Source organism: Netta rufina, assembly GCF_964035555.1.
Source record: "Netta rufina genome assembly, chromosome: 9".
In the NCBI taxonomy this organism is placed as follows: Eukaryota; Metazoa; Chordata; class Aves; order Anseriformes; family Anatidae; genus Netta; species Netta rufina.
In genome coordinates, this window is record NC_140132.1 from 21,742,094 (window position 1) to 21,765,515 (window position 23,422).

Here is a 23,422-nt window from a genome sequence, read left to right on the forward strand (position 1 = left end):
GGGATGGGGTTTTGGAAGGGCCTCAAGAGCGGCGGATCAATGGGGCACTCGGCTGGAGGCAGTCTCGGGGCAAGGTACCAGCCGTGCTGGGCCTGGCCTGCAAAGGGCCAATATGGCAAATATCCTGCTCCAGGAGGGGTGCTGGGGGTGCTCCTGGGCTGGGTGAGGCCAAGGCTTTAGGGTTTTGCCAGGCTGGGACTGGAGAGTTCAGCAGTCGCAGGGCTTTGCCAGCGGGGTGCAGGGGTGGTGGAAATGTGGGGAGGGCGGGCGGAGAAATGCTGTGGATTGGGAGCAAAGCAGTGCCTGTGTTAATAACAAAGGATCACTTCATGCTCTCTGTAAAATACCAGGGAGGGCATGAAAATTATGAATATTATTAATAAGGCTGAGGGGATTACAAAATCCAACAGCTGTCCAGTCCTTCAGACAGACACTCCGGCCTCTCTGCTGCCCGCAGACTGGTGTCCCGGCTGCTGTGTGCCTGGCTTGGGCATTGCTGCGGCACTGACTGCTCGACGGGTGCCAGCAGCACCTCTCAATGTTAAGGTTGGCACCTACAGACAACACAGCTGTGCCCCATGGTTTGTGGGGGAATGGATGGGAAGAGGCTGTGGGGCATGAAGCTGGAGCGGGAAGAAGCGCTGGCTGTATTCTGACAGCAGCCTCTTTGAGTGCCCCAGAGGAGCCCACTTCTGGGCTGTTGGCATGGAAACACCGGTATTTTAGTGGACTCGAGACTGACTCCCAACAAAGGTTAAAGGGAAAAAAAAAAGGGACTGGAGGTGTGAAAGGTGAGATCTTCCTTAGCAGAGAAGCACTTGTCAAGGTCTGAACCAGCAGCGAGTCCTCCGGCTGTGTGGGGCAGAGGAGATTGCTGCCTCATGGCAGGAGCGTGGTGGTGGGTCCTGGCTCTCCTCGGGGTCACCCAAACTCCTGTCCCTTCTGGTTCTGTTCCTCCTGTCACCTCCTATCCTCCCACCGTGGCTGTCAGGATGCTGCTGCCTGTGGCTTGATGTGTGCTGAGCAGTGACAGGCTTGGGCACCTCGTCTGCCACGCAGGTGCTGGCTCTGTCTGCTCCGTGTGTTAACGCCAGTGCTGTGCTCTCAGCTCTTAGGAAGAGCAGAAAGGCAAATCTTCAGGGTCTGATTCCCTTAATGTCAAAAGCAAACTTGCTTCCATGAAGCTTTGATCAGCCCTTAAAATCAGAGGTCCTAGCTAGGTGTGCTACAGTTGTGTCCCTTTATTTGGAATGATGCTGGGGTGAAAAGGGTAAAAAGGACAAATTGCTATTTCATAAAGTGATTTAAACTGAGAATGATGCACGTGGTTTCAGGGCAGGTACTAAAGTGCAGATGTGGTGCACATGCATTCAGGATCTGTCCTTGCATGTCTTTGTCACCCTCCTGGCTGTTATAGCTTTATGGGGACAATCCCCCTTCCCCATCACAGCTCATGCTCACATTTAAGTGTCCCAGTTGGAGCAGTCTCATCGTGAGCTTGATCTCAACAGCAGAAGCAGTGCAGAATAAAGCCAGACTTGAGCACAAGTCCAGGACCTGCAGGGCCAGGTGGTACTGCTCTGACTGTGCTGGGTCTTTGCAGAAGTTTGGGAAGGACGTGTAGGGGAATGGGACCAGGACTGCCCAGGTGGTTGGTCCCAGTGATCCCAGCAAGCGAGTAGTGGCAGCACGGGCCAGGGAGAAGAGATGGGATGGCAACAGCAAATTGCACTGAGGAGCCCATGGTGCTTCGTGTGCCCAAGGCAAAACTGTGGCCTCCCACTGAAATGGAGACAAAAGCACTTTATCGCTTTGTGACCTGCTGAGAGAATTAAAAAAAAAAAAAAAAAAAAAAAAAGACACCGGAACTTCTCAAGTAGAGCTTAATATATTTGTATTTCTTCATTTCCAGCTTGGAAAAAAAAAATCTGGGTTTTATATTTTTTTTATATTCCTTTCTTTTGTGTCCAAAAATTGATGTGATGGTAAGGAAAACTTAGTAGCTTGAAAGTCATGAACTTATTAATGAAAAATGTGGATTTTTACAGGGAGGGTAAAGCCAATGAGACAACATTTTACTAAAATATTAGGAGAATAAATTGGAACAGGTATACTTATGCAGTTGTCATATAACATAAGTACAGTGGGTGGCCTTTAAAGTTTAAGCTGCATGCTTGACTACTAATAAAGCTCCTCATTATAAAACAGAAAATGTGATAGAAACTGGCAGAACTACTGTGCTGCTGGGATATTTAATGTGCACCCTCTGGAAGCCCTGCACAGCACATTTGATCCAAAATATTAGCAGGAAAAGTACATTTCCCTTTGAATGGATTTCCTACGTTAACTCTGCTGTTCCCTTGCTGCCTCCTGCATGTGACACCATATAGAATAGCAGCATAAAAGTACCAGGCATTTCCACATCTGCTCTCTGTCAGCTAAAAGGATGAGGATACCGGCAAGAACAGTGTGTGGAGGGGGGAAATGTGTGGTTACACGCAGGGACTGATGTTGGAGCATCGCCCATCGGTGAGCACTTGGTCCTTGCCACCTCCTGGATGTGGAGCACCCGCTGTTGGCACCTCGTGCTGAACTTCCCACCTACCTGAGCAGCTCTGCCCAGCAGGGTTTGGGCATGGCTGAGGTCACGTATGGAGTTAGGGGGTGGAAAAGCTTTGCTGCTCGGCTGCTCACAACCTCCCTGCAAGGCTCGGTGCAGCTGTGCCACCGCTCCGCACAGGGAGCTTGGCCGGGTGCTGAGCCCTCGACACCCTGCCTCTCGTGGCTCCTTCTTGTCCTGGCGCATCCCTGCCCTGGAGGGGTTTGCTGTGGAGCCAGCTCCATCCTCTGTGCCAGCCGAGAGGCTTTTCCGTGCTGGGGAAGCCTTAGAAGAGCTTTTAGGAATAATTTGAATTTCCTTTGATCCCGCGGCTGTGCAGGTACAGAAGTAATGTTCTTAGAGCAAGCACCGACTGGCTGCTCCTGGGAGGGGAGCTCTCTTCTTCCATCTGGCGTCTCCCTGGTGCCCCTGGAGGTGTTCCTTCTGCATCATCCCCTGCTCGCCACCCCTCCAACCAGGGGGACAGAAAGCTCCCTCAGCTTGCTCAGTGTTTGGTGCAGGCACAGCAGCGGCAGGACCAGGGCCGTGGCTGTGTGCGTTCAAGACCATTTGGGAGCTTCCCTGGAGAAGAACCTAAAATTCAGCATTTTGTGGTCACAGGTATACTGCGACGTGCTTCTGTGTACAGCATGGCCACAGGCAGGTGAGGTTTGCTATTTGCTGCCGAAAAGCCAATGAGAAGTGTTTTGTGCAGCTCTGTTTGCAATTCCTGTGCTTCTGAGCTACCTTGGGGAGCCGAGCCGCCGTGCTGGCACTGACACCACCACTGTGCCTGCGGTCAGGGCTCTCACCCCCCCCCAAAAAAAAAACATGGAGCAGGGAAGGAGCCTGGACACCACAGATGGGAGTGCCTGAAGAAACCCTATGCAATGCAGCGCAGCAAGGAAGGTTATCGGCATTATTTTAAGGTTTGCTTCACGCTGCTGTCAACACTCTGCGGGAGGAATGTATTTGGGTTCAGTTAATCACCCAAAGTGCTGTCAAAGGCAGAGACTTGGTTGCTTACCAGGTCTCCGTTGGGGCAGGGCATGTTTCTTCCCTGCCCTTCTTTCAGAACCAGTTTTGACTGGGGCGAGGATCTGCGTTTCTTAGGGTGGGCTGACACAAGCAGGCAGCCTTTCATTCATTTAAATACACCAGCAGTCGCTCTGGCTTCCAGGGAGTAATCTTTTTTCCAGTGGAAGCATCTTGGACCCACATGTATCCTAGCTCCTAATTTCAGGAGGGTGAATGGAAAGAAGTGAAGATGTGCTAAAAGCAAGAGCCCGTGTACGAGGACAGGGAGAACGGCACGCTCGGGGCTGCAAGTTCTGGGGCGATGCCGCAGAGTATCAGCGCGGATCCAGGACCTTGAGCAACGTTGTCCTGTGGTTTGAGTTCCATTCTGGCACTCTAAATGCATCAGGGCCCAGGTTTTTTTTCATGGCACTTTCCATTTATGATTTAGGGAATTTGAAGAATACTTGTCTTGAGGCTGAGCCTAAAGTTATAATCTTGGCATATCCATACCATAAAATTCCCGTGGATAAAAGCAGAAACATCTGGATTCATGAGTGGATGTTGGCTAAATTCACCAGGAAAAAAAAAAAAAGCCTTCAAGGGATCCTAGAGGGTTCTAGCCAGAATAAATAATACAACAAAATAAGAGTGCTATTAAGAGTAATTGTAATACTGAAGCTGAATTATAAGACAAGGGCCAAGCCCTTTTCACAATCTGCTTTTCCAGCTAAGAGCCCTTCAATTTACACTTAACGCACATGTGGCTGATGGAACAAAGAAAAAATTGAAGAAGGATGAAAGCAACACAGAGATTATTCAGCCTTGCTGGTTTAGCTCCAGGCACATCATTTAAATGAGTAGATGATCAGTTTCCAGTTTGTTTTAAATTCTCTGGCAAGAAATTTTACTCTCAATCCCAAACTTGGATGTGCCTGAAACTATTTTATTTTATTTTTTTACGGCTCTGCCATTTTGTTTGATTTCTTAAGGCAGGACTTTAAAAGCGCTCTGCAGGGGTCACCTGAGTGCTGGGACTGGAGGCACAGCCTGGCAGTGTCACCGAGGGAGCCGTGTCCCTGATCCCAACCCAAGAGGACCTCAGGCCTGGAGAACAGCTGCTCCTTGCCTCCCTCACCCCTGGGAGGCTGTGAGCCCAGCCCTGCCAAGCCAGATGTCAAACCCAAGCTTGGCAGCACCCGAGGTCAAGCGAGGTGGTCTCAACAGCTGTGTTCCTCTTCAGCTGCACCCTGTTGTACCAGCACTGCTCGCTGGGCTTAAAGCTAGTGCAGATTGTGTGGTGTTTGCCCCTTGCATCTTCTCCTGGTGCTTTCAGGGTTAAGAGCTGTTGGAAATCAATATTCTTGCCACCTTTCTGCTCTGTCTCTACTCTCCTCCACGCATCGTGCAGCAGGTCTCAAGCCTGCCCGAAGCTGCCACGAGGAGCAGGCTGTGCAAGGTGTCTCCTCAGCTGCGACCACATGTACTGACAGCCACAGCCAGGTGATTGCAAAGTAACCTCCCTCCCCAGCAGATGCAGATCAGTGTTTCTCATTAAATAGACTTTGTCCACGTAGATCTGCATCACCGACCATCTCTGACACTGCACGCTGCCGTTCCTGATTCCTGGAAAGCCTTGGGTGTTTGCCTGCTCTGCAACCTTCCGCCAGCACAGCTTGTGTTGAGTAGCTTCCTCGTGGGCTGAAAACCTTCCTCATCAGCCCTCCTGGCCTCCCTTCCTGGTGCCCTCATCTTCTGCGAGCCGGAGTCTGCCTGGTGGAATAGCTGCTGAGGGAGCTGGGCTGGTGGCACCCTCTGGCAGGTCCTTCTCCAGGGGGAAATTCCAGGTTGTTCTCCATGAATATGGTTCCTGTGGCTCGCTGCCAATGCTTAATGCTCTCTGGAAGCTGCCATGAGGCTCTGGTGGTGGATACCCATCTGGGGCTAGTCAGTGCTTGGAGTATGAGTGCAAATACCAGCGGTACACAAGAGGCGATGTTTGCAGTGCCTGGTGCTCCATACAAGGAGTAATCCTAACCACACAAAGGAGTGGGAGTTCATTTGCCCTTAAAAATAGCCTCAGCACATCTAGGAAAGCCATAAAATGCATGCCCTGGTATTTCTTAGGGCATTATTTTCAGCAGATTTTATTTGATTTGCTGCCAACATCTGTCACTTCCGCAGCCTGCGTCCGAGCAGGGAGCTGGAGGTGTGCTGCTTGCTGTGCTCAGCACAACCTGATGCAACAAATTGCCTTCTATTAGCATGGCACAGCATCCTGACTGGCAAAGTGAAACGGGAAAATGAATTTGCTCATAGATGTTACAAAATATTTGTTTTAGATTAGCTGCTATCTGCCACGGACCGCGCTCACAGCTGTGTTCTGCTGCCCAACGTGAGGCTGGCAGTGGGGAGATCTGCTGAGACTGCAGGGCTCTTGGTGAGGAGCAAACAGGCTGAGGAATGAGAAATGAAGCAGAGCTAAATTTAGAGCCTCAGATGGGGAAATATCTCCAGTGCTCCGTGGTTTTATTTTGCTCTGCACAAAGCACACCTTGGTGCTGCGTGGCTGTTTGCAGATTGCGCCGGCTCAAAGAAGGCTTTTGCTTGTGGAAAGAAAAGGCTTTGATGTCTTCAGTAAACAAATAGCAGTGCTAAAAGACCTGCAGTTCTTGTTAGCATGCTGCAGACAGCAATGTCTGAAGCCAAATAAACATCCCAAGGTTGATGGAAGGGTAGGCAGGCCGTAAAGTGCTGTAGTCAAATCCTTGATACGAGCACATCAGGGATGTCAGAAGGGAAGTGCTATGAAAGCACTGCCTTTGCTTTCTTCTTTTGGGTTAAAAAGAAAATAACAAACTGGTACGTGGTTTACCAGCTGTGTGGCAGGAATAAATGACTATAAAACCCTGTGGCTAAATCATTTTGACCCCCCTTTCTGAGCCAGCTTCACCCACTGCCACAGGGGCCCCAGGACCTCATCACAAAAACCTGATCCGTTTGGGCAACTTGCAGAGGGCTCCCACGAGGAGGCAGCTTGGAGGATTTCACAGCCCTGTGGCTACCTCGGCTTCTGCTCCGTAAGCCTTGTGCTTGTCTTGTCGTGTTGCTCAGAACAACTTGGGAAACGCCAAAGTTTGGGGAATGAACCAAAGCAAAGAGCTAAACGGCGATCTCAGTTATACCAGCATAGCCCTGGGGTTGTTAATTTACATTTAGACAGTCTTAACAATCTGAATTTGGGTCAGAATGAGGAAGTTCAGACTGCTTCTGTAAATGGAAACTGAACATCACCAGGCCATGGTAATAATCAATACGCCGATATTTGCTGCAGCTTTACATCTTAACAAGAGCCTCCAGGAGCCTCTCGCTTTAGTTTCAGGTAATTCCGTGCACTTCTCTCTTTAAAAAGAGTTTGCAGGAGCTAAGAAATAAATAATTCAGACATAGTTGATTTTTTTAAGTCTCTGTAGCATCACTGACATCTTTGATAAAGCTTTTGTTCTGCCTACCAAAGCTCCTTTCCAGATGGGACTGGCGAGGCAAACACTCTGTCCAACAAACAGAGGCTTATAAGAAAAAAACAGGAAAAAAAGCAAAAATTCCATTAAAAAAAAAACACTTATAGTCCCAGAGGTAATAAGTATCCCTCTGGTAACTTCATACAGGCTCTTCACTGTCATTGTGAGCCTCTGCCTGCCGGATTCACAGCGAGGGTTTGCAGCTGAAGCCAAGGCAAGGACGTTTCCTAATAAACAGAAGCTCCTTAGAGACTGTAGCCATGGCATGTGAGAGCTGTTTACCTGGCACCAGAAAGCACTGTGCTGTTTATCTTCAGATGTTCCTACAGAAACAGGCGGTATTGCAGTGTATTAAAGAAGGCCCCTTCACCCCCAGGAATATGTGATTTTATTATTATTATTATTTTATTTAATCTCAGTTATTGCCCTTCGCTTTCGGCTGCAGAAAGCCCATTCTGGGGTTTCTGAGTTCGTCCTTCACCTGCCTTCACAGGGCGACAGACCACCTCGCAGCGCGGAGAGGCAGAAACCTGCTGCCAGCAGCCAGGGTGATGACCAGCCCTGAACCTGCCCACAGCCAGCATGAAACCAGCACCCTCAGTGCCAGCAGCATCAGTAGGACGTGGCTATGTCCTGAGCAGGACCGCCTTCTTCCCAGGGGGAGTTATTTTGGAGTTAAAGTGTTTGTAGCAGGGATGTTTGGAGGCCTCGGATCTGCTCCTGGTGGCAGGAAGGCCTTTATGTCAGAGGGATTAGCAGCGGGTGCCTCCCTGTGCTCATCATGCAGGAATCCTGTTTCTCCCTACCTGCAACAGCAAATGTTTTGATTGCAAGAGCCAGAGCAATCGTGGTGTGTACTGTATCACACGCAGTCCCCAAGGCACTCTGCACACTCCTTCCAGACCTGTGGCCCCTCTGGAGGGCTACCACCAGGTGGGGTGGCACAGGGTACCACCGTGTGCCCTGGGGCACGTCCCAGATTCTCCCCAGGGAGCTACAAGGGACTGGGATGAGCTGCTCATATCTGGGGTAAGTCAGCTGGCACCCCACGGGCACGCTGGTGGCTTCCCAGGCTGCTGGGTGTTGGTGTCCCCTCCGGACAGCAGGGGCAGAGAGTGGCAATTTTAGCAAATGGTGACTTTACCGTTGAATTTATGCCCCTCAGGATCCCACAATACCTAATTCACCCTGCTGGTGAACTGATTTATGGCATAGCATGGCCGCCTGTGGGGAGTGTGTTTAGTCAAGTAACGCTGACCCTCTCTATCAAACATTATTCCCCTTCTAGTTTAATTAAAACACAATTAGCAGAGCTCTCAATTCTGTTAAATATGCGCAAGCTTCTACTGAATTAATATTAATCTCTGTTCAATGTGCAAGTCGGTTAAGTGACATGTGGAAAATTACACGTTACTGACTCAGGAATGCAGCTTGGAGGATGACTTCATGTTCCTGAATGAAAATATCGGCGTGCCAGATGTGCCTAGTGCCTGACCCCTTCGGAGGCTCTGAAAGATCACACGTAGCTTTAAAATGTAATTTCATGCATGCAGAAGGAAGAAAGAGAGCCTAATAGCTTTATGGGACTTAGCTCTCCATTTAATTTGGTTAGGGCGGTGTGAACGTCTTAATAACATGAAGCAGAGCTCTGATCCCTGTTCTGCCTGAGTGTTTCCAATAGACACCCTAATGCCTTTCTCATGGTCAGAGCAGCTAACAATCCCTATTTGCTTGTTATTAGTGAGAAGTTGCACTTCTTTCTTCATTAGGGAACAAGTTTCACAGTGGAGCTGACGAGTATGCGGTCCTTGCTTTGAGTCACCGACTTTTTCATGAATTGTTTTATCTGGAAATATAAGCAACAGACGTGAGTATAGAAAAAAAAAATAGTTGTGCTTTTAAGTTACAAAAATAAGGTGGCATTTGACCTTGCCTCTGCTCAAATGTCCTCGTTTTCCCCTGCTCGTTCCCAAAATCCTACTGAAAAGCATGCTGAGAGCGATCCAGGTCTGCCTTCACTAGGTGTGTCCCCGTAACAAATTGTATAACAGCATTTTGGAGTCTTGTACTCTGCCTCTCCCCCAGTGCATTCCACGCACCTACACAGCCATGCTAATTAGCTCATGTAATGAACTTAAACGTGGCAAAAATCTGTTCGCAGGGTGTTGCCAGACAGAGCTGGATTTGGAAAGCAGCCATTCGTGGATGTTTTCTTTGACAAAACCCAAAGGATGTTATTTTCCTGAAGATGAAGCAGAATTCGCGTAATGAGAGCTGTAATCTAAGGAGACAAATGATTTTACTTACAGTCATCGGTGACCTTCCCCTACAAGGGCTTGCTTGTATGGGGATAAACTACCGAAGTTTAATGCAAAGTCACTAAAAATGATTAAATTAAAAATCTGAACTAATGTGAGGCTAAACCCAGTTTAGCCAAACTTAACTAATCAAAACCAGTGCTATTCCACAATGTGTATCTACAAAGAGTTATCAAGGAACTCAACTTTGAGTGTCAGGTGCCTTTTAAATGTAAAGAAGTGTCTGCACGCAACACAGCGCTGGGTTCCCCGTGACCCTCACCCAGTTTGCCCACAGGTAAGCTGTGCCTAACAGCGATCCCTGCGTTCCCAGGGTGATATGGGGAGGGAAAATGCAGCACTCTGACACGTCGTCTTGGCGTTGCAGCCTTCCGTTGCATGCTCGTTTCTCTACACGTTTGACAGTGAGGTTTAACTGGGCCCAGTTTTCACAATACAGTAACGTGACCGGCTGTCGGGTGGGAATTACTCTCTTAAGCCCAGTTCCGAGGGTTAAAATTTCAGTTCAGATCATAAAATTTCAGTTTTGGCCACCGTTGTTGCACTGAACTGCTTTGAAAGCTGTAGGTCTGCTGCGTTGGCTCTTAAATAGAACCGCAGTAATTTTCCTAACGCTCCGGGCAGACGGAGAGCATTACCAGATGACCACACTTCTGCAGGGCAGACAAAGACGGGGGCACGGAGCGTGACGAAGGGCTTGGTGTGAAACACGGGGCAGAAGGAGACGGCGTGGAGCTGAGCCTGTGCTGTGCGGTGCTGCGGTGGGCCGAGGAAAGCCGCTTGCCCAGGTGCGGATTTCATCCAAGTGCCATTAATGAGCACGCCGAGAACTTGCAGCTATATCCCTGACCAACACTAGATGTTGCTGTGCTGCTACTCATATAAGCTATACATTAGCAAGGCTTCCGAACGGTATTTACTGCTATTTCCTCTTTCCTGTTTCTGTTACTCACTCTGTTCTCGATGTTGGGGATCTGCTACTTGAATTTACTTAAAATAATAATAATAATAATATTTTATTCCTGCAGTATCAAGGTTACAACCCCCTTGAATGTATACGTACAAACTTTAGGAGCAGCAGAGACATAAGCGAAGCGAAGCAGCTCCTATATTTATGTCAAATATTTACTTAAACTCTGCTTCTGGATTTTTTGCAATCCGAGGGGAACGACATTGTTAACTGGACGATTCCGGGAACAGACTGACAGCTGCAAGGCCATGGAGGGAAGTTTGTTTATAAGGGGAAAATAAATAAAAAAATTTAAAAACTGTTTAGCCCGGCTGGGTTTCAAGCTTTCTACTCCCACATGTTTGAGTGGGAGAAAGGACAAATCTTAGGACGTTGATTTCCCCATGGCAACAGAAAACGGAAATTACTTTAACCCCATCTAGTGACAGATGACTCATTGCTCGGGCTGCTGCTATTTTCCAAGCACTAAAACAATACAGCTGCAAAGAAAAGGCCAGCCTGTATTATCTCATAGGCTGAGCGCTGGGGCTCGTGGGAGAGGGCAGTTCTCTGGCTGCCTTTTTATCAAAGAAAGGCAGAGCTGGGGCCTTTCGGCGACAATTTCATTGTACAACACAACCACAAGCTGATGTGCCCGGGTGCTCACTGTCCCCGAGCCACTCAGACGAGCCACTGGCAAGTGTCCCACAGCTCAGCCCTGCTCACCCTGCATGCAGCCATCCAACGGGGCACACCAGTGCTTTGAGTTTAAACACCCCCCTTGAATGATGTGCTGTGAACTCAGCATGCTACAGATTAATAATTGGTTAACTGATGCAGCCTGGTGCGCAGGCAGCAGGTATAAGCAGGGTTTCCAAGCCTCTGCAGATGAAAAAGATATCTGATGGTGGAAGTGCGTTACTGTATTGCTCAGGAAGTCATAACAAGATCCTGCATGTAGAGGCTGAAATAGAAATACTCAGCTTTGAAAGCTGAATAACCCTAGCAGAAAGTGTAATTGGGTGGGCTAGTTCCTGAGCAGGGACGGTGGAACCATTATCACTTGGAGCCCTCACAGCCTGATGAGGTGTGCTCTGCAGGGCGAGCTGTAAGCCAGCTGCTGGGACAAAGAGGTGAGCTGTGTCTGGGAGGTCAGCCCGAACTCCTGCGCTTGTCCTCTCGCACCTTAGACCCACAGCATCAGAGCTGCACTGAGCTCCCCACACACCGATCAGCCCCAATTATTTCTGCTGAGCATCTCCAGTCCCTGGGCTCCTCCTGCTCAGCACCATCAGGACATGGCAGAGAAGGACCGCGTTGGAGAGGAGCTGGTTGAAGGTTGTTGAAGGATTCTGGGGTTCCTCATACATCTCTTCCCACCAGCAGACCAATGCAGGAGAGAGCCTTGCTCAGGCTGGTTTTCCCAAGCCCTGGTAAGGATTTAGTGAAGATTTAGGAAGGCTCAGGTGCATTTTGCACTTAGAATATTACACCACTAGTTCTGTTGAATGGTGAAAGTATTAATCATGGGATCATAAAATGGTTTGGGTTGTAAAGGACCTTAAAGACCATCTCGTTCCAAACCCCTGCCATGGGTAGGGATATCCTCCACTGGATCAGGTTGCAGAAACCCCATCCAACCTTAATGCTGCCACTGAGATGATATGCTGAATCACTGGTCAGCCAGCATCACTTTATTCACCTTAAATTGGGGGCAGATGGCGCAGGGTTGGGAAATCCAGGACCCCAGCAAAGCTACATGACAGGATGGTGTCATGGGATACGTGACACAGATTCTTCCTAGGAAAGGCAGGCAGAATTACTGGTGCAATAGCTGATTCTTTACTCAGTTGTGTCATTTGTGTGCTGGTATGACTAATAATGTCAGCAAATTTCCTAACAGCACTAAATCAGGTCCATAATTTTCAATTTGAATAGTACAATTAACAGCAACAACAAAAACACAAGTTTGTTCTAGAAGCCAGACACTGGGCTGCTTTCATGGCGTGAAGATTACCTTTATACTGACACGAACCCGTATCAGCACAAATGGGTGGCTTCCTAGGCTCAGCCCCAGACCCCGATCAGGGCTCATGGCCATGCAGGGCACTGCTGTCCCTGCCTTGGCATGTCCCTTACCTAGGGACATCCTGGGGTCAGCTGTGGCTGTCCTGAAGCTGTGGCTTGGGCAGCAGCTCAGCCCATATGCCCAGAGCTGTCCCAGTCTCTCCGGGCTGCTGCTGCCACCCAAACACTTGGTGGCAGCTCTGGTTTCTGAAGAAAGGGGATGTTTCAGTTAGGGGTGCTTCTGGGCTCATCGTTATCACCACAGTTCTCTTCCTTCTCATTCTTTCCCTGCAGTTTTGTTCATCTCTCTCCTGCAACTCAAAATGTCTTCCTCCCAAAAACTCAAGAGCCCAGAGAAACTGCTGGCTGTGGGGAAGGAGGACCAGAGGTCCAAGCAGTTTATTCTTGAAAAAGTAAATGTTACTGTTACTGTCTAGACTTACGTCAACCTGGTCAATCCAGATGGCTGTGGGGTTTCAGATTTAAGTCCATCTTCCAAGAGTTCATCAGTGTTCTGGATTAGAAGTATAGGAATTACAGCATTAAACATAGAGGTTGCTCCTTTCAGAGTATTTCTCAATATCAGTTAGCAAATACATTCTACATTTCATGTAGAAAATAAGTTTTTAATTTAGGTATGCTTTTTTTTTGCTTTACAATTCTCTCCACTTTAACTAGAAAAAAAGCTCCAGAGGAAATACTTATTACTGTGCTGCTTGAGGAAAAAATATACATATAATAATAATAATAATAATAATAGTAATAATAATAATTCAACTCGTAAAAGTGGCAAATAATGTCCAAGCACTCAGCTTTACTGCCAACATGTGCAAATAGTTAAGAACGAGCTACCATCAACCAGCCTTTCTTGTCCTAAAGCCCCACTCAGCTCAGAACTGTCTTCAGGAGTTATTACTTCCAGTTATTTAGGGTTTGTAAGTGCGATGCTCCCACTGATGCTATACCCCAGATGAGGAGGGCAGGGTAGGTAAGTGCTGTTTTTCAAACAGCTCAGTGTGTACAGAGCCCTCTAAGCAAGCCTGGTTTCCAAGAACAGTATTTGAAGCTTCAGTGTCCCCTCTTTGGTTTATCACCCCAAATTGCACACTACGTTCAGTTCTTTGCAGTCGTCCTTACAAACACTTCCTCCACGTCTACCAGCTCGCAAACACTGCGGTGGCTTCTGTAAACCACAACCAAGTGCTGTACACTTCTGTCAGTACTTCTTTTGTACCACCAGGCTCTTGCTTTAGCGGTATCTGCAGTTTGTTTGGCAGTTCTGTGGCACACGTTGCTCTGAAGTCTCATCCTTATGCCAAAGCAGCACTCAGAGGAACTCTCCGCCTGGCAGGCAGAGGTTCAGGTCTGAGTTCTCCATCTCCCTTTTGTGAAAAAGGAGCTGCTTTGATTCTGACAGAGTATTTTCTTCTCCCTTAAGCCATCAGGGCTTGGTTGTGCCTGGTTCTGTGGGAGGTCAGTGTGTTCTCCTCGAGCAGACTTTGGTCCCCCAGAGGAGCCCCACAGCTGGCTTCCCTTTGGCTGCAGAATCTCAACCAACCACCCCTTTTCTGTTCTCATCAAGGCAGAAAGTTTCTTCCTTCATGTCCTATTGCTCCTAAGCACATTCAGGTTTTCCCACTGCGGTGTGCTGTTTTCCAGGCCCTGCTAGCAGAGCTGCCTGTACAAATGTCTCTTTTCATTTCAACCTATTTTCCCTGGCACCAGAGTAGCAGAAGCCTCCCCAGGCCGCTGGCTTTGTTGGCATGGCTCTGCAGGAAGGCTGCAAATTCATCTTTGCTGGGAACTACAGCTCCCAGAAGACATCTCATCCTCCCCAGACCAGGAAACGAGGCCTGCTGGCTCCGCCACATCTTTCGAAAGGCTTCCTCCTTGCTAGACAGCAGTGAGTGACAGAAGGGAAGAGGCCTTGCAGCGATGTGTGGGCCTGCACACTGCTCCTCCTCCTCCTCTTTAGCCGTCAGACACTCAGACACCGCAGCGTGTGGTGCGACCCCAGTTCCTCAGGAACTGTCCTGGGCAGGATTTTAGGAAGAAGGATGTAACTTCGGGGCTCTAAGCAGTCTCCTTGCAATTTCACGTGATGTGACTCAGCACCGCGCTCCGTCCCTTAACAAGGCTGTGCTGCTAATTAAAAGCAGCCCGCCTCCCACTGTGAGCGCCGCCTCACGGATAGCGGCACCGCCCCGAACAAACTCATTTGCGTGTTTGCCGCGATCTCCTGAAGTCATCTTTGGTACTGAAATCAGAAGTCAAGGCTGTGCCTTTCACGATTATCTTTGTAAAGCCCCGTTTCCAAAACGCTGATCGCTCAGGGCTGCGGCTGAAGTCAGGAGGAGCCTCCTGAAAGTCGGCTACCAGAGTATGTTGTCTGTGAGCTGAAAGGTCCCGGTCTGGCATCTGCAGAGCAGAGAGCTCAGGACTGGTTTCCAGCAAGCCAAAGGAACTGGGTAGTGAGCAGTGTTGTCTCCCCAGTGGGGATTTTGGTTCCAAAAGTGAAAAATCCCTGTCTGAGGCCAGTCAAAACAAGGCAGCCGGGGCTTAAGCTGTTCAGTGATGGAACAGCTTACCGAAGTGAGCACTGACCTTCACCCGAGCACTCGCTCCGGTACAAGGACTAATGTGAACACAGCAGACAGGAGCCTGCTGTGATGTTCTGACGTGCTCTGGCTCTGCTGGGCATCCCTTGCACCTCTCCTGGCAAGCCTCAGCCTCCGAGGCTGCTGCTGATGGAGCTGCAGGAGGACGGGGCACTGCGGGTCCGCGGCAGAAGCCCACCCTGAGCCACCACGGCCTGACAAAAGGCGCTGTCAGGAGCTGGAGGGTGGAAAGGAAAAGCGATTCAGAATGAAGAAGAGAAAGCTTTTCAAGAACTTCACATCAACCACTTCTGAAGAGCTTGTAAGAAATACCCCTGCTTGCCAAGAGCGTATCTGTGAAAGGTACCAGCACCTCCTCCGCTTGTGATATTTCTTTGTCTCTCACAGGAGGAAAATAATGAAGCACAATTACTGTAGAAAGCAATCAGATAATGCTTGTTTCTAATTGCCGCTGGCAGGGAAGCCTCATTGTGTTTGAATTTTAGCGAAGCAAATGTTAGGTGGTGAGGTTGCCCCTAACACCACACAAACCTTCCGTACCTCTTCCCTGAAAAGCTGCAATTTCAGCGAACATCACGTGCAATGCTGAGCGTGTACATGAAATAATTAGCCAGCAGGCTGTACCTAGCTGTGCCCTTCCACTTCCTCTCCCCAGCTCGTTCTTCGAAAGCCTCCTGGGACTGCATGGTCATGGCTTGCCTGGCACCAGGCAGGCACCAGAAGCAGCAGGAAAAAAAAATAAATAAAATTGAAGTGACCCCGTCAGAATGTTTTTAGCAAATTTGAAACAGGAGAGTGGTTTCATACCGGATGGGCTCGCTGCGACAGGGCTGTTTTGAGCCAGAGCAAGCAATAGAGCTAGCTGCAGCAGCATTGTACATTTTGTTTCCACCGCTTTGCGATAAAGTGCCCTCTATCTACTTTTAGCACACGAAAAAAACGAACTTGTTATCCAGAGGGAGGAAAAAAAAAAAAAAAAAAAAAAAAAAGGAAGGCCATGAGCTGCTTGCTCGCATTTTGGTGTTTCGGTGCAGTGCCGAAGTGACGTCGGCAGCAGGAAGCGGTGCTGCGAGCCGCGGCGGCGGCGGGCGATGCCGCGTGGCTGGGCGGTGTATCTCGCCTCGCTGCCCGCCTTCACCCACTGCCCGCCGGCAGCTCCAGCAGCGGCCGCATCTGCCGCTCGTGTCCTGCCGCTGAGCACGGTGTATGGTGGCCTTGCTGCTGCTCGGGAGCCAGGTGAGTGCCGGCTGGCACGGGGCCGGTAGGGTGGGCGTGAGGTTTTTTTCAGGGAAGAGGCCCCGTGCTGTCAGGAGGTTGGGCGAGGCGGCACCGCATGGGTTTGGGATGGGCAGGTTGCTCGCAGCCGCCCTCAGCTCTAAAGTCAACAGCACATACACACATGCAGCCTCACCCAGCTGCCTGTCTGAGTTCTGCACTGAGCCTGGCAGTGCTTGGCTACCGGGAGAACCTAAGGATTTGGGAACAAGTGTCTTCTGAAGCAGCTTTTTGGTCAACGTTGATGCAAAGTAGAAGCAAGTGCTGGTCCTTCGCATAAGGATCTGCCTGGGGAAACATCAATATGGATGGCAAGACTCAAAGCAAGTACCAGCCCTTCTTGTACGAGCTCCCAAATGTTCAGTGTGCTCAGCTGGAAGTCACAGCCTCCATGTCAGGAGCTGCCTCCAACCAAACACCGTGCTCACGTTGTTCATCAGCCCGTGCTCTGTGCTCCCAGCTGCACTGCTGAGGAACCCGCTCTGCTTCGCCTTTGCGTTCCTGCTGGAAGGGTGGCAGAGGGTAAACCAGGGAAATTTGGCACTCTGCATCTGCTTTCATTTAAAGATTTAATGACTGACACCTTTAAGGCTGTATGCATCTGATTGCTCTGTTAGTGTTCTTTATATATATATATGTATGTATGTTTCATAGTTTTCAAAAATGTATAGTGGGACACTGATTGCCAGCTGTGCAAAAATCTGGTGAAGTGCAAAAATTTTGAACATTTTTCCTTTAACATTTCACGCATTATAACAGGACCTGATGAATTAGCTAGGTAAACGGGCGTTGCTGCACACTTAGGCAAATACCAGGCAGTTCAGCACATTGATCCCGCCGCTCAGGTAAACACCTGTGTCCATTAGTTCCGTGAAACAGACAGCGGCTCGCTGAAGACAGCTCGCTCTGTGCTGTAGTATCTTGTTGTTGTCATCTTTGCTAGGCACGCTCTGATTTCCAGTGCTCTGGTCTTCCCAGAGGTACGGGCAGAGCTGAAGGGAGGTGAGCACACAACCCTCGGACTGCCCTGCTGGGTGAGTACAAACAGCAGTGCCTGCATGCACGCTGCTGGGGGGTTGCAGGCAGGCTTTGGTTTTTCCTTTCATTGCTTTTTGCACTTGTTCTTCCTTTTTCAGTTTTCATCCTGTGACAACGACTGTGTTTAGATCTCTTTTACTTGGGCTGTACAAAATGACTGGGACTTTCTGTCTCTCAAAAAGAAAAGAGGAATAGAGAATCATGTTACTGTTTTTACTGGAGTGCTTGAGCAAACGGATTGCTTGAGCAAACTCGATTCTGTGGTTCTGAAACTGGAAGCAGGGCACTGGCGAGCTGGGGCTGCTGTGTGCTTTATCTTGTATTGAACTCTGGAATGGCAGCGCACTGCATTGAGCCTCTTTGCGTGTGTGCTTACCAAAGAGTAAAATAACTTCTTTGTGACCAGCTTTATGCTTCCTGATAGATATTGAGTATAACTGAGAGAAAATAACGTGTGTTTACAGTGTGCCATATGTTGGGGTGGCATCTGCCCCAGCCTGGGTGTTGCTCCCTGGGGTTTCGGAGCAGCGGGTGCTTTGCAGTGTTGGAGCCAGGACGTGCCTGCTCCTCTCCTGCTCTCAGAGGTTTTCTGGTCAGCCTGGAGCCACTGCATTTGCCTGTGCTGGCTGTGCTGCTTGGCCTGCTGTGATGCTGCCCTTGGCTTGCTGCTGCGCTGGGGCCACGCTTAGGGTCACCCTCATGGCCCCCATCCAGCTCCGAATTCTTGATGCAGCCAGGCTTGGGGCTCGTGTATGGGTTGCGTTGCGCTGTGGCCAAGAGAGCTCCGGCCTTGCTGCTGAGCTGCCTGGCCCCAGCGTGGCTTTCAGGAGGTGCTCACTAAATGTGTGTGCTCAGGAGCAAGGTCTGCGAGCTGCCTCCAGCTCAGCACCTCTTCCCCTCTGCCATTACAGCGCACCCTGCACTGAGTCACCCCACGATTGGGGTGAGTCAGCCCTGGGCTGTTGGGGACACCCCATACAATAGCCCTGGCCGTGGGTCTCCGTCCCCAGGAAGGTGGAGGTGAGGTGATTCACTGCGTTAGGGCAGCTTTCCAACAAGAAAAGGTTGAACGGGAAAGTTTTAGAACAGGGCTGGGGTAGGAAGGGAAGCAAAGGGCAAGGGAAAAGCAGCTTGCGAGGTGCTGCGGGAGAAGTGAGCGGCGGGGCAGCCCTGAGCACGGGTTCCGAGAGCTGGAGATGGGAAGTGACATCTGCCTCGTCTGTCTGGCCTCGCCACCACATCTGGCTGCAGTTTGCCCAGATATTTCCGAGCACACATGCTGGGATACGCCATCCTGGTCGTCTGGTCTGACCTGCTGTGAAAGGCAAGCCATGGGATTTGGAGTCTCCTCGAGCCTTCGGAAGGAAAAACTCCAGCCTTTACTAGAGGTATTTTCAGCCATGGTGATTCTCCTTCAGCTTCTGATGAACAGCTCCACTGGCTGGATTTATTTTTTTGGCCTCTGACATTCGTGTCCTGTCCTAACAACATCCTGAGAGGGCTCATCTGACGTCCAGGACCAGGTTTTCACTTCACAAGAATTATTCCAATAGCATAAGCAAAGCTCTGAGGATGCAGCAAAGCAGCATATTGCAAAACTATGCAAAAAGCCTGATCTGTGTGATAATCAAAAATTCAAGTGAGGAGCTAATTTGGAGCATCTTAATATTGGGTGTGAATGAAGCCAGAGTTTAAATAAAAATATTCAGAGACACTAAACTAATGCTGCAAGGAGCTACAGGCATATGGTAGTCCCGACAAAGGAGGATTTCTAAATGTAGAGCATAACTGGGAGGCACAAAGCAAGCACCAAGCAAAAGGAGAAACATTTTTTCTCCATATTAAAATAGGCATCTATAGGAAGATAAATATGCTACAGGAATTTTTGGAGTGCCTTGTCTGTGTAGGACCATACGCAGGCAGGACAGCAATACAGAAAAGATGGCCTTTACCAGAGGTAACGAGGAAAAGAAATTCATTAGGAACAGTGTGCAACCTAGGGAAAGAAGCAAATGATGGCTCAGAAGATGAGAATTTTGCATGTAATTAATTAAAGCAGAGGAAAAAAGAAAATAACTTGGGGAAATTTGGAGCAGTGCTGGGGCCGGAGGCAGGAGAGCAGCGCGGGGTGTGCATGCTGGGTCACGGAGGCTTTCTCGTGGCTATGCAAGAAAAGAGATTTTAACACGATAAAACCAACTTACATTACGCAATGACCAGCACACTTCCTACCCCGCTTTGAAAACTACTTTACAAATAAAACATTGGTGGGAACGGAAAGAAAAAGAAAGAAAGAAACTAGCAGGAAAGGAAAAGAAACAAGCAGGAACTTCAACCGGAGACGTGTTGGTTTTAACAAAGCAGGGAAAAACGACCTGCGGAGCTGGCACATCATGACACCAGGTGTGGAATGGACTGAGAACTGGGACTAAAACTGGACAAAATGCTTGCAGCAATTCCCGTTACAGCACGCCCGGCTGGCCCCAAGCTGGGCACAGCGCTGGGTGCAGTGCAGCTGCCCCGTGCAGAGGCTGCAGGGGAAGGAAGGTTGAGGACGAGAGCCAGGGCACGGGTGGGAAAGGGAGAAAGGGGAGGAAGGGCTGGCTGCGAGGTGGGAGCTGCTGCTGGTGAGGAAAGAGGCTGGCGAGAAGTGAAAGGGGAAGGAGGAGCCCTTTGGGGTGGGCGAGTGGTGCTGTGCCCTACACAGGGCTCAGGGCTAAGGGCAGCCCAGCAAGGGCCTTGGGGTGTTTCTTCTGCTCTGAGATGGGCTTAAACCAGCCCCAGGGCTCAGTGCTGAGGGTGCAAAGAGGTAAGAGCTCTGGGGACACCCTGATGCTGTGAGCGGGGCACTTGTGGTGCCGGCTGAGTCACAGGAATGAGGTTTTGACGTTGCAAGAAGAAGCCCACAAAAGCGCATACCGCTGCCTGTCACAGGGCAGACTCGCTCCTGTCGTGGCTTGGTGCTGCAGATCCACTTTCCACGAGACAAAGGTCTCTTCTCGGGAGGTTGAATGGCCGCTCTGAGCCACTGGCGAGCTCGGGGCCAGCAGAACAGGCTCGCCTTTATCCCGGCAAGTACAGCGAGTGTAAGTGTGCTGCGACAGAGAGCCGAGGGAATCCCAGCTGCTGGTACACTGCTAGGTCTGTCCGGTGCTCCTCCCAGGCAGCAGCAACAAAAGGGATGCTGCAGTGAGTGCCCTGCAGGGAGAGAGTTCGTACAGGGGGAGGAAACTGGATCCTGCTGCTGAAAAAAGGAGAGAGCAAGGCTCTGTGGGTGAAGGACGAGGCGGAGAGGTGCTGTGCCTTGCCTAGCTTGGCTATCGATACAGAGGGTGACAGGGGGATGACAGGGGAAGCTGCAGCTGGAGAGGGCACTAGGGGTCACCCCTCTCTTATCCTCTTATCTCTGTCGTCTGCATTTACTTGTGAAGGAAGATAACGAATGTGATAGAAACCAAAGCCTTTTTTTTTTTTTTTTTTTTTTTTTGTGGCTAGACAGCTTGCATCTCATTTCATCTTTTTCTGCTCCAGCCCGCCTGCCTTCTGCCTGGCTGTGCCTTAAAACAACCCTCCCTGCAGGCTGGAGGCTGCAGCCATGGGGGGAGGCTCTGGAAGCTGGGGGGCTGCATCAAAATCCCCCCTGCGCTGCTCTCACTGCCGGGCAGAGCCACAGCACGGCCCTGCGAGCACGGCCAGGCTGGCTGCTGGGGTGAAAGGCAGCCTTGTAGTCAGCACAGTAACTCCTGACACGTTTCGCTGTGCCTGGCCAACAACCCGGCCGTCTCTCCCTCCTTCCCCCCCCAGATAAGGATCCCCGGCTTCTCACAAAGCTGCCTCTGTGTCTGCGGCAGGAGGAGGATCGGGTGCTGGGTTGTGAAGGGAAATGCAAATCCTCTTCTCCGAGTCTTTTTTTTTTTTTGCTTTCGTGTCTGGAAGTAACCATCGGTGTGGGCTGGGTGTATTGTCTGCGGCTGGGAATCGGGCTTTGTGAGGTGCCTGGGGAGAATGAGGATTTTTTACATTTGGAGCTGATTTGCCAGGTGCTCAGGCACGCTGGACCCGATGCACAGGTTGCACCCCAACAACCTGCCCTTTACCTACGGCTATATTTTGTAGTTGATTTTACAAAACACGGCCCGCTTTGTCCGCGGAGAATTACGGTGTGATAGATGGTGGCATTTTGTGGTGCTCGGTATCACAGAAATCAGAAATCCATGTGAACTCAGGGCCTGAATGGGCAAATGACCGAAGGAAAAAGCTGCTGGGGGCTGTGGAAGTGCCACGATAGCAGCTTCGGGCTCGGAAAGCCCCTTGCATGCAAATCCCTGGGGACAGGGAGAGCACTGGAGAGACGCTTCCCCGTAATCGTGCCCTGTTTGCACGCTCGCTAAGTGTGCCAACTCCCTCCTACCCATCAGTAACAATCCCCTTGGGTAGGCTCACCCTGCTGAACGTGGCCCCAGGGACACGCTCTCCTCCGAAGGTGGGGGAGTTCTCCCTATTTTCGGGCTTTACGTAACGCCCGGCTTATATAAGCCTTTGTCTGGAAGCTAAATGGGTGGAGCGTACCCCGCTTGGATTTGTCGCTAAAGAAACACTCGTTACTTAACTCTTACCCAAGTGCTCGTTACACACTTTAAGAACAGTCGAGCTGGTTCCCTTCTCGTTGCCAGTAATACTGCAGCTCCTTGACAACCCGCGGCGGGTGAATGATAACGCGGGGAATTCACCCGTGTAACCGGCCGCAGCTCAGGACCCACGAGGGGCCAGGCCACGGCTGCAGGCAGGGGCAAACCTGCATCCCCCAAGCCCTGGCCACGGGCTGCATCTTGCTTTTTCTCGCTGCCTCCTGCCAGCACGGTTTGTGGTGTGTGTAGGGGAGGAAGGTGGGTCCCGTGGTGCTGCGTGGGAGCAGGGCGGCAGGAGGAGCTGCGCCCGGCCGGGCTGTTTTCGGATGGACTTGTTGAGCTCCCCGGAGCCTGTCATTCATGCTGCCGCGTGGCTTTAAATAGCAAGGCGGCGTGCGTCGTAGCTCACCACCGTACCATACGGAGCTGCTCTGCGCTCGCTTTCACTCCCTCGTGCCTCCAGACACCGTGCCGCACACGCTGACGTGCCCGGCGTTCCCCCGCGCGCACCGGGAGCGCTGCGCACCGCAGCTGCTGCTTCCCAATCCGGCCACGCCGTGCCCGTGGCTGTGTGGTGCACCCCGGGGCCCCCACGGCAAGTTTCCGACTTCTTTTTTTTCCCTTTACCAATTTCATTCACGCTTCCCCCTGGTGAGGAAAAAAAAATTACCCAAACAGCGCCAGCTTTGTTTGTGTTTCCATGGGAATTCTGCGAGAAGGGGAGGCTGTGAAAGGAAACTGAAATATCCCGGCCAAGCCTGATCATGTTGGGATGCTGAGCAGCCTCTGAGCCGTCTCAGAGCAGCTAAAGCCCAGGGCTCCTGCTGTCCCCTGATTGTCCCCTGCCACGGCCAGCACTGCAGTGTCAGAAAATGCGACTACAACTCCCAGGAGGCACCGTGGCAAGGCCGGCTGCCAGGGCTGAGTGCTCCAACTTCCTCCCCTGCCTCTTCCTCCAAAAGTTAGGATAAGAGCTGTTTTCCCTGGAGGATGGGGGAGGAGAAGAAAAAAGGACTTGGCTGTTTTCTGCTCCGTCCCGCAGCACCTCGTGGGGACACGCTGCTGTCCTTTGGGTGCACTGCTCTGAAATAGCCACTGAAAAACACATTTTGAGTTCCTGGTTCGGCTCCTAGCGAGGCACAGTAACCCTGGTGTCCCGAAGGACTGCAGCACACATGCAGAGGCTGAGAGACCGCTGGGCGAGCTGGCAGAGGGGAGCAGGGTGCCCCTGGCTGGCACGTGGCCCTGAGCCCCGAGTTCCTGCCCGGCTGAGCTCATGGCCACGAGAAGGCAGACGCCCGTGGCACGGCACCAGCACCAGCATCCCCCGTGCTTGGTGCCTGCAAGGTCTGTGCAGCTGCGGAGGAAATGCAGGGAGGAAAAAGGCTCCTC

At 50.7% G+C, this 23,422-nt stretch overlaps 1 protein-coding gene across 1 annotated transcript; it reads right to left on the reverse strand.

Moving 5' to 3' along the window:
- Nucleotides 1–1,419: 1,419 nt before the first annotated feature.
- Nucleotides 1,420–15,781, reverse strand: TMEM212 (transmembrane protein 212; the record flags this gene model as incomplete). Its single annotated transcript, XM_084292374.1, is given in 5 exon segments — nucleotides 1,420–1,642; nucleotides 1,644–1,782; nucleotides 2,318–2,438; nucleotides 7,129–7,312; nucleotides 15,714–15,781. Coding segments are annotated over 5 exon segments (735 nt in total).
- Between the last annotated feature and the right edge of the window lie 7,641 nt (nucleotides 15,782–23,422).